Below are 11,156 nucleotides of genomic sequence, written 5' to 3' on the forward strand. Positions count from 1 at the left end.
ATAGAAACTCAAAACATAGTTCTGATCATTTTTATTAAACAAAAACATTCTGTCCACAATTCATCATGATTTAAAACAGAAACTGCAGATCTCACCAGGCAGAAATCTCTCTGTAACTGTCAGCTAAACCGGCCAGTTTATGCAGACTGTTTTATTCTTTTATTTAAGGGTTGGGCTTATTTTCAGTTTTATTTTGTTGTCTTTTACACGTAGCGACTCCCCTCGCATAATTACCGCAAAGGAGCGGACGGTTTTAATGATTAAAATCTCGTGTAACTTGTAACTGTCATTACAGTTTTACGGTGTCACTACGGCAACCCAGAAGTGAAAATAAAAGAGCCGTGTAAACATCAGTTGTGTATGGAGAAGCGGGGGGGCTGTTACACTCTCTGACGTCAAATAAATCCTAACATGTCAGACCTCAACAGAGAGATTCAGTTTAAAGTAATTTGATGTGATCTACAGTAAGTTCCACAAAGTATTAATGGACTTTAATAAGAAAAACATCAGTTTTGGTGTGAATGTTCAGTTCTATGACTTGCAGTTCCCGCTCCGGACCAGCAGGAGTCGCTGTTGCACCTCCGACGCTGTTTTCTTCTCTGACAGCCGAAGAGGAAGAAGAAGAAGCAAAAGAAGAAGAAGGAAGATGTCCTCTGTGAAACTGGTAACTTGTATTCAGACGTTTGAACCTTTTGAATGATATTTAGATATAATTAAGTTTCTGTGATTCAATGAAACAGACTCACAGCGTCACGCGGTGACATGTGACCAGCGACAGCGAATCAGACGAAGATAGCACATCTGGGGTTAGCATGTGGCTAGCTGCTAGCTAGGCAGTGACACAGAGTTTATCTCTTGGAGAATCGATTAATCGCTTATTGTGTTCGAAGCTCGATGTGATGAACGTGTTTAAAGACGCGTCACGCGGCTCTTCTACCTCCTCGTTAACCGGTGCGTGTGTTCTGCCGTCCGGCCGCCAGGTGGCGCTGTGCACCGCAGCTCCGGGGCTGGCGGGCCTGATGATCGGCTCCGTGGCCGCTGCTGCTGCCGCTGCTGAGGGGAAGAAGAAGAACTCCCCGCCGCTGCTGAGCCTGGAGGAGGTGGGTGATGACAGGGGGGGGGGCTGCACTTTAACTACTTCAATAAAGTTATTACAAAGTAATTAAAAAAAATCCAAGGTAAATATACGTCACTCATTAATCCTGTGATAATTCTTTAGAGTGGGAAAAGTTTCATCCTTTTTTTCTGGCTTTAATATCCCATCAGTGTTTAAATATATAAATATGTGTGTGTTTGTGTAGTGCGTGTTTGTGTGGTGTGTGTTTGTGTTGTGTGTGTTTGTGTCGTTTGTGTGGTGTGTGTTTTGTGTCATGTGTGTTTGTGTGGTGTGTGTTTGTGTTGTGTCTGTTTGTGTGGTGTGTGTTTGTGTCATGTGTGTTTGTGTGGTGTGTGTTTGTGTGGTGTGTGTTTGTGTGGTGTGTGTTTGTGTGGTGTGTGGTGTGTGTTTGTGTGGTGTGTGTTTGTATCGTGTCTGTTTGTGTGGTGTGTGTTTGTGTGGTGTCTGTTTGTGTGGTGTGTGTTTGTGTGGTGTGTGTTTGGGTCGTGTCTGTTTGTGTCGTGTGTGTTTTTGTTGTGTGTGTTCGTGTCGTGTGTGTTTGTGTGGTTTGTGTCGTGTGCGTTTGTGTGGTGTGTGTTTGTGTGATCCTGTGTGTTTGTGTGATCCTGTGTGTTTGTTGGGATCAAGTTAAAGTTTGTGACCTTAGTTTTTCTTGCTGTGCGAGTTGAAGGCTCCTAAGCTTGTGAGTTGACCTTTGACCTTGCTTCAGATGCTTGTCTGTCCTCACGTGTCCTCTGTCCTGATTGTGTTGTCTCTGTCCTGATTGTGTTGTCTCTGTCCTGATTGTGTTGTCTCTGTCCTGATTGTGTTGTCTCTGTCTCAGCTGCCGTCTCTCTACACCTCACCTGAAGCAGGACCCGTCTGCACGGAGATACACGTCGGCCCGATGGAGCAGGGCGTCGCCTCACTGAGGAAGTGGGCGGAGCCATTCACAAGCCAGTGTCAGGTGGGTCAAAACGCCTCCGACAAAGATCTCGTGACTCTACACCCCCCCCCCCCCAGACCTGTTCAGAAGGAACATTAGTAAATTAACGAGCTTGGTTTTGTTTCTCTTGTTTCTTTGCAGCGTTCCAGTCAGGCTGCGATGGGGAAAGCTGAGGTGGGTGACGGCTAAACGTTCAGTTAAAAGTTAAAAGTCTAATCTCTAACTCTTGTTGCTGTTTACTCATGTAATAATAAGCTTAATATGCATATCTATGACTCATTTTCAATCTGATAGTTTAGACCTTTCTGCACAAAACCCGTCCAAACATCTCTTATGAGGTTGATTGCTTTTTCCCTTATTTTCATATTGAAGTGGTTCTGTGTTTTTAAACTTTAGCTTCTCTCGTGTTTTATTAAAAAATGGGGCAATCTCTCCATATGGATGATGGGTTGTTCCTTTCATTTCTCTTCATGTCTCTGCTCCACATGTGACTTGTCTTTATTAGTGAAGTCTATAAAATGTTCCACCTTCTCAGAGTTCGCAATTTTACTGAAACAAAAAGGTTTGAACCATTAATTGTGCCATGAGAGGTCTTCATAAGTATATAGAAGCCAGAGGAAGTCAGTTTCCTTGTGCATGTTGAAGCTCAGTGTGAATCAGATGATTGAACCTGTTCTTCTGTCCGACTCCATCTGCTCCGGCTGATCATCTCCACCTGCAGCAGGTCTACAGGACGGTGGAGCCTTCGGTCAACTGGTCCGTCACCACAGTCACAGGTGAGAGAGTCACATCAGTGCAGCGTGGGACTGAAGAATCATCAATAATCATGAGAATAGGGTTGCAAAGGGGCGGAAAGTTTCCGGTTAATTTCTGGAAACTTTCCACGGGAAGTTAAGCTCGGGGAATTTTGAAGAAAAAAAATAAAAATAAGCAAATTAAACGCTGAGGCCTGCTGTAGAGTGCAGGACTAGTCAGGTAAGTTTCCATGATATTACTGGGAAAATATATTAGCATGCTGATTGAGGATTGTTCATCTGTTCATCTAGACTATTTCCATTCATTTATCCATCAATTGTAAAATATGTTTACAGACGATTCCAATTGTTTGGCTAACTATTTATATCTCTGGCATTGCATTAGTGTGTTTGTACAAACTTTTTTCTCATCTTATTCTACAGAACAATGCCACGTGCACTCTCTCATGTGTGGAGACATTTCACCCCATCCAATGTAGAAGGAAAGGCTGTGTACATTTGCAAATACTGTGCAAAGACCTATGTTAAGAATGACACAACGATGCAGAAGCATATAGTCAAGTGCCCAAAGTTTCCTCAGGGCTCAAATCAGCCTATGACACAACAAAATGTTTATATTTATGTCTGTATATGACAAGGTAAATACAGTTAGTATAAATTACCCACAACATTTCCAGTTTCTTCCCGTTAATTCCCGTACATTCCCGTATATTCCCCTTAATTCCCATGGAAAGTTTCCAAGTTTGCATATTCCCGGAATTTTGTAACCCTACATGAGAATCAGGTCAACGCTTCAAAACCTGATCAACGAAACCGGTTAAATCTCAGATATAATGAACTTTTTTTTAAATTCAAACCTTTAGTTTAATTGTTTAATTTAATTTGTGCCAGTTAACCACATTTCTTTTCCTCTGGCTGCTGCTTTCGTCCTCATCACTTCTTCATTTGATCCGTCAGACACTTACCAGTTCCTCAGCGACCCCCCCCCGGACCTCTACCCCAGTGTGGCAGCCGTGGGTTTTTCTGGTTTTCTGGGACTTTACTTGGCCAAAGGTAACTTGTACTCGTTTGCACTCGCTGACCTACATTTAAAGTAATAAACTCTACCTGACAGTGAAATGAACCCATAGAACACATTCTCCTCATGTTACCCTCAGTAGAAACAGGACGTGACAAAGTTCTGTGTGTTTTAGATTAGATTAGATTTCTTTATTTATCCACACAACGGGGAAATTCACTTGCTACAGCAAAATAAGAGAAAAACAGAATTTAAATAACAGTGCCGAAGCACAATAAAAAAGATCACAATATGTACACTACTAAAAACTACACATAATGAGAGTACAGAAACAAAAACAAAAACAACCTGCAAAACAGACACTGTGCAAAAGCAGGTACTGGGGAGAAAGTGGAATGATGTAAGTGTTATTGTAATGAAAATATTATAAGTAATATTGCAACAGTAGTGACCATGATACAGAAAATAATTAAAAAGTAAGTGACCCTAATATAAATAATACTACAAGATAGCATAATGGAAATATAAATATTGCAATGTAACCATTATAAGTGACCATGATATAAATATAGATGTAATGAGATTAATTATTAAATCAAAGTTCATGATGAGGAGCAGACGTCTCCTCCCGTCTCACAGCAGCCGTGACACCAGTGTTCTCTGCTTTCAGGCTCCAGGGTGAAGAGACTCTTGTTTCCAGTCGGACTCGTGGCTCTGAGTGCCTCCATGTTTTACCCTCAGCAGGCCGCAGCCGTGTTAAAGGTGTGTTTGTGTTGTTTTTTTGTGTTATGTGTGTCAACATGTCTCATCTCCTGAAACGTCACAGTACATATCGACTGGCTGTGACACTGAGCTCCAATCAGGAACCTGCCTGTTATGAAATGAATCTTCATGTTCGAGTTATTCCTCCACCCCGAACGATTCTGGGGGAATCAAATATTTAGGGATATTAAAATATATTTTTGAAAATATGTCAGAATTAGGGCTGGGCAAGTTAACTCGTTTAATCGAGTTAACTCAAGTGATGAGTTAACTCGATTAATTATTTTATCTCGCATTAACTCAGGTTTGATTATTTATTGTTTTATTGTGAAAGTCAGGCTTTTATTTTGTGAAAGTCTGTTGCTGACTGCTGCAGAACAGGAAAAAAGAAAATAATTGGCGGATAAACAATCGAGTTAACTCATCACTTGAGTTAACTCGATTAAAACGAGTTAACTTGCCCAGCCCTAGAATATATGTTATTTTAACAACTACCAGAAATCATTACATTCAACACCACCTGATTTCTGTGCTACAGTCTATGGCTGTGACCCAGATTTTCTCCACCTGTCTCACTGGTTCATAATCATAATCTTTATGATTGGTTTAGTCCTGCAGCCCCGGTGCTGTGTAGTTAAATGATGTGAAGATCCAAATTCTCCCATTGTTAAATCGTTGTTCTGACTGGTGTGGGTTCATGCTCACTGTCCGTGAAGGCAAACGTGTGGTGTGAGGAGGTCGGGATCAAAAACGATTTGACGAGTTCATATTAAAAGCCACTGTTTATTAAAATAACAGGATTAACCTGCGTGTGTGTAATGCTGTTGCCTGTGTGTGGACCAGGGGAGTCGAGACTCTGCGTTGACCTGGGCTCAGCAGGGCCGAGTCACGCTGGAGACTCTGTGGAAAGAACCTCCGTTTGGTCAAAAGAAGGTGAGTCTTCTTCACTATTTAACGTTTTGTAATCATCTCTGTGAATGTGTGTTGGTGGTTTGTTGTTGTTGTTGTGGCTTCTCTGATTGTTGTGTCTTTTTATTTCTAAGAAGTCTGAGAAGAAAGAGCAAACAGAGAGCAGCGACTCGAGCAGCTGAGGCGACCGACCTCCAGCTTCCAGTCACACACTCACACCTATGACCTTGTTTTTTAGGTTCGTTCTTTGAATATTTTAATGTGAGCATCAACCTGGAGCTTCAGGTTCTGACCTCCTGCCGAGTGTGAGTGTGATGGACGATCCCGTCTGAACAAACTCGTCACACGTCTTCTGTTCACATTCCATCTGCCCCCCCCCCATGTAACCAGTCCCAGCTTCTTTATCACTGACTTCAGCTCATCCAGTTTCTATTTAATTAATCAAAAATCTCACAGTGTTTTTAGTGTGTTAGTTGTCAACAAAACGTCTGTAACATCTGTCACCAGCAGATAAAGACCAGTTACACTTAAAAACATGAAACTATTAAATCTCAGAAATATTGAAAAACATCTAGATAAAACGTAATTTAATCCATTAATCCATTCCAACATAAAGAATATATACGGTGTTATATTTTATTATTTGTCACAGCTTGAAAGTCGCACTGAAGGAATTTTTCTAATTTATAATTGTTATTTGCACTCGTGAAGGGAACTTGACGATTGAAAAGTATTGATAGATGGAATTTCCCAGTTTCCACCACAGCTCCGGACTGTGTTTATGTTCTCAGTCTGTTTTTATTAGTCTTGTAAAGGTTTTGCTTGTTTCACAACCGCCGAGATCGACAAGATGCTATCGGTCAAGATTTATACTGAAAAACAAGCTGAGGCTGAGCAGGGGAAGAAAAATACAAATATTACTTGTATAATCCCAGTGTTGTAAATCTGGAATATAAGAATATTTTCTGAAGTTCTTTGTTTCGTTGGCATTCTCGTTGTTCGCTATTTATTTGCCTTGCTGTTTGCTTTAAGTTGCATTCCATAAAGAATTGAATTATTAACAAACTGGATGAGACTGTGATTATTGCCCATGAGTAAAATACACTGTATATACTGTGTGAGGATTTATCTGAACGTCAATAAACACAGAATTGATCTGAGGCGACTTCTGTCATGAATTCTTTAACCTCGACTCACATTGAAGTCCTCGGCCAAGTTTCCTTTCGTGTTAAGATAAGTTAAACCCCAGAGAAGGGATTAGCAGTTGACCTGACGAGAGGTCACACGACTCCCTGAGGGAAATCCTGCCTCTGGAAGCTTGTAGACACGCCCCCGACCCGTGCTCTGACTCTGAAGGGACTCGAGCTTTGGAGCAGAGGAGTCGACTTGAGCCTCAACACTTGAACTTCTTGAAATTCAAAAGCAGAGGTGGGAAGTAACAAAGTAGAAATACTTTGTTACTGTACTTAAGTAGATTTTTCACTGTAATTTACTCGAGTATTTATTTTCCTGACGACTTTTAACTTTTACTCGCTACATTTGAACACATATCTGTACTTTCTACTTCTTACATTCTCAAAACTGGCTCGTTACTTGAGCAGCGGAGGTTGTTGCAACGTGCACGCTCGCTCTCTCTCTCTCTCTCTCTACTGCATATTCACGCACACAATTCAGGTTTTTTAATGGAACTCGCCAAATGGAACCCTGGGTAATCAGGCCCAGTTTTCCACTCACTATAATGCCAATATAATTTTAGCAAAAATATTATATATCTATATATTGCCAATTCCAATCCTTAGACGCCCTTTGTGCTGACTCAACACAACTTAGAAGCTGTTGAGTCTTTATATATATATTGTACAAACTGGCTGATGTGTACAACTTCAAGCAGGGTTGTGTGTTCACTCTGTCGTCCCTACAGGCAAGAGACCCTACAGGTGTGTTGTCACCCTGCTGGAAACAAATGCAAACACAACCGCAGGCCCATTCAGTGAAGATAGTCAAATGATAAATAAACAGGCTTTCATGTAGATGAGAGGACAAGCTGGCGGCAGGTATACAGGTAAACATCCAGTTACACAATACAGCTAATAGACACAAAAGGTTCATTGGGTCTATTAGTGTTCTTAGGTAAAATCAAGAGGCACTTGTTTATTCTGTTGTGTTGATTCTTTGTTGTCTCTAGAAGTTCAGATACCAATACTATTTTAATCTCAGCATCTCGGGTTCAAAATTTGTAAAATTATACATTATATATATAGTGTTGTTATAATTTTTCAGTCTGTTGAAAAAAATCCTGAACTGAACAATTTTGGGTTGTTTTGTTTCTCTATAGGACTACTATAAAGCACTTAGCACTTTTAATTTTGGTACTTGTACTTTTACTTTTGATACTTAAGTACATTTCAACACCAGATACTTTTGATACTTAAGTACATTTAATATGAGCAACTCTAAGACTTTTACTCAAGTCATTTTCTGACGGGTGACTTTTACTTTAACCGGAGTATTGAGGTAGAAAGAATAAAAAAACAGAAGCACAAGATAAAATACAACAAAATAGGTAGATAAGGTGCATTGGCAAGATGATGGTAATAGTACTGATGATATGATGGTAATGTTATTGTTAGACAGTATATAAGAATAGTACAGTATATATAGTATATAATATAACATAATATATATTTATATATGATAGTAATTATACCAATATAAAAGCAGTATATGGTAATAATGGCAGCAACAGTATATATAATAATAATAGTAATGGTGATATAACAATAGTAATTATAACATGTACACATGTATAAATATGTGTATATAGACTTATGTAAACAAGAATATACAGAGAGTATGATGATATGATATATAGTAGAGGTATGAATATGAATATAAGTATTTGACTATACAATAGGTAATATAATATACTATGAGTCTAAGAATATGTAGACAGAGTGTGCAAAAGACAATATTATTGTATAAAATGATATATAATATCAATATGGTGTATATGAACACATATCATATATGATGTGAAGTGTACATGGAGCGGAGTGTTGTACAGGTACACAGTGCAGGAGACAGGTTTAGTGCAGTTCTGTGATGGAGGCTCTGACAGAGGGGGAGGAGTTGAACAGTCTTATTGCAGTTGGGAGGAACGATTTCCTGTATCGCTCCTTATAGCAGCGGGGGGGTTGAATGAGTCTGGCTTTCAAGTACTTTCTACACCACTGTTCAAAAGGAAAGTCCAACCATCCTCCGTATCAGTTCCTCTTTAACTCACAGAAACGTGACTGCTGAACAAGACGTTACTGGGTGTGACCACACGTCCCTGAACGCAGCCCAAGCAACTTTAATCAGCTGATGTGAAGTTTGTGCAGACGATAGCGATTTATCTCAGGAGACAGAACACCTCAACCAAAAATCAAACACGTTCACTAAATATAAATCATGTAATTGTAAACTTTTCTCAAATATGACCACTGTGGTTTTGCTGTTCTCTTGTTTCCCCGAAATATTAGTTTGTATTTTCTGTAACTTTGAGTCCAAAAACCCATGAGATCTTTTTCCTGTGTGTTTAAAATGAAACATTATCTCATAAGTAATATCACCTCTTCGGACTTACTCCCTGGATTTAAACGTGATGCCTTCAACTCAAGCTACTGTTGGTTCCAAGTATTTTTCAGGTTCACATACGTGTTTAAAGCAGCTTGAGACTCTGACTAATCATTTAAATGTATTTAAGTCAAAGTGAAACTGTCTGGAATCCACCAGAACACATTTCACTTCAACACGAAAGAGGAACTTCACGTGACGAGCTGTGTCAGCGTTTTTCAAAGAAATGATGAAGTGGTTTAGGTTTCACATCTCATCCCCAGAAGACGACAGAGGAGCTGCTGCTTGTTTTTAGAGGCTGTAGTTATTTGGATCTGTTGAATCATGTTTCATGAGACGTGTGTCTAACAAACTGGAGCTATTGTTTGATTTCCAGCTTTATCATAACCAGGATCAGCTAATTACCATGAAACGAAAACAGTGAGTTCACAGACACTGGAGGGAACTGGTTTACGGTGCAGAGGAAGAGTCCAGGTTCAGATAACAGCTCCGGTTCCATGAGGTTCCTCTGAGGTCAGGTTGTTGGTGAACACAAGTCGAGTTGGTTGTGTCGACTCCAACGATGCGAGTCCAAAGGAGTTTCACTAAAATGTATTACAGTTTTTCTCAGTTGTTAACACACAAAAAGCAAAAATTCGGCACAATTTGCACAACATTCACTTCATGTACCAATAGCTTGACCCAATTTGGCACTACTTCACACTCCCTTATCTCATTAGACTCTGACTTTCCTTCTTTACACTCTGATTTCAATTACACATCACCTTGTTGTCAAAACACTACACACAATGTTCAGTTGTTGCACACACTTCTCACCCTAAAATCTCAAAGCATCAACCTACAACACACAAATACTCAAATCTCTAAACATTCAGGTCTGTTGAGCAATTTGCAATCAGGACTGCAGCATAAAAGTGTCTTCAGCCTCTGTTTTGTTTGATGAACAATAGAATAGAATAGAACACAGTGTGCTCACAGTATTTATATTTTGCAGGACTGTAAGAGAACCACACCGTGGAGGAAGAACACGTATTTTCACAGCCGAACAGGAGACTGAAATTGTAGATATGGTTCATGAGAACAACGCTATCACACTCAGACAAATAAAACTGCTACACTTAGAAACGTCCAGACCGTCAGTTCCTCTACATTGGACCGTATTCTTCATAGGAGCCATGTGGATGAAACCAGTGTACAAGGTCCCATTCGAACAGAACATTAGATAGATAGACGATCAAGGAGTTACGGAGAGAGTTTGTGCTTGTTAGTACCAAACATTCAGCACTGACACATGCATGTATTGTACCTGTAATCCAATATTGTTCCTTTTCTACAGTGTCTCACTGTAGCCCACTGTGTTGACCTCTCTGTGTCCATACTGTAACTTGCATTCTCATGCTGTCTGTGTCAGTACTGTACTGTTCTCTGTGTGTACTGAAATAAACCTTTTTGTGTGCTGTTTTATGTTTGACTATGAAAAAAGTAGGCCTACACTGAGACAGTTTACAAAAGGAGAAATGGCTAATTCTCCAGTCATTGTCATTCATATGGTGTGTTCCATTTCGATGATTGTGTTTTCAATTTTGCACTTCAGTGTGCTGTAAATGCTTGGAAGTGTGTAAGCAAATGCTTAGTTGTGTGTTCTCAATAGATGGTATGTGTGTGTCATTTGAAAACATGGCTGTGTGTACCAAATGAAAACACGAGTTCCATTTTGATGGCAATGAGTCATCTTGCAAAGGGAGTGTCAGGTTTAGCGTTTTGTGTGTGAGGTTTTCAGTTTTCTGTGTGCAGTTTTGAGAAAGCCGTTATTGTTTTGAAAAACGTGTGTTAACAATTGTGAAAAACTGTAAAGAACTTTAGACAAACGTCAGGAAAACAGAGGGAGGGCCTCTAATCCTAACTGAGTGACGGTGTAATAGATTACTTGAGCTCTACACTGCATCTACTAGGTTAGAAGGGATTACTTCTCTACTCTGACCTCCCTCTTGTGTCTGTTTAGCTTCTGATGAATCTGGACATTGTGAACTTTGAATGTTAATCTGAATTCTCACT

The 11,156-nt window shown here is 39.9% G+C and overlaps 1 protein-coding gene across 3 annotated transcripts; it reads left to right on the forward strand.

Annotated features, from left to right (window-relative positions):
* Window positions 1–622: 622 nt before the first annotated feature.
* apoob (apolipoprotein O, b) lies at window positions 623–6,646 on the forward strand. 3 transcript variants are annotated; one of them, XM_061093752.1, is made up of 9 exons: window positions 623–664; window positions 981–1,100; window positions 1,941–2,063; window positions 2,184–2,216; window positions 2,764–2,818; window positions 3,755–3,850; window positions 4,486–4,577; window positions 5,421–5,510; window positions 5,621–6,646. In XM_061093752.1, exons 1-9 carry the CDS (start codon window positions 647–649, stop codon window positions 5,666–5,668), a joined length of 675 nt encoding a protein of 224 aa, XP_060949735.1. In that variant the 5' UTR covers window positions 623–646; the 3' UTR covers window positions 5,669–6,646. The 3 variants fall into 3 exon arrangements, with proteins under 3 accessions (XP_060949735.1, XP_060949736.1, XP_060949737.1); XM_061093753.1 differs by having other exon boundaries at window positions 5,624–6,646; XM_061093754.1 differs by having other exon boundaries at window positions 5,725–6,646.
* The last annotated feature ends 4,510 nt before the right edge of the window (window positions 6,647–11,156 follow it).

This window comes from Limanda limanda, chromosome 20, assembly GCF_963576545.1.
Source record: "Limanda limanda chromosome 20, fLimLim1.1, whole genome shotgun sequence".
NCBI classification, from domain to species: domain Eukaryota; kingdom Metazoa; phylum Chordata; class Actinopteri; order Pleuronectiformes; family Pleuronectidae; genus Limanda; species Limanda limanda.

Bases quoted from the DNA above. Each gene is read 5' to 3' on its own strand.
- apoob (XM_061093752.1), top strand. The intron at 1,101-1,940 runs GTGGGTGATGAC...TCTCTGTCTCAG, and splicing joins CGCTGCTGAGCCTGGAGGAG to CTGCCGTCTCTCTACACCTC. The intron at 2,064-2,183 runs GTGGGTCAAAAC...GTTTCTTTGCAG, and splicing joins CATTCACAAGCCAGTGTCAG to CGTTCCAGTCAGGCTGCGAT.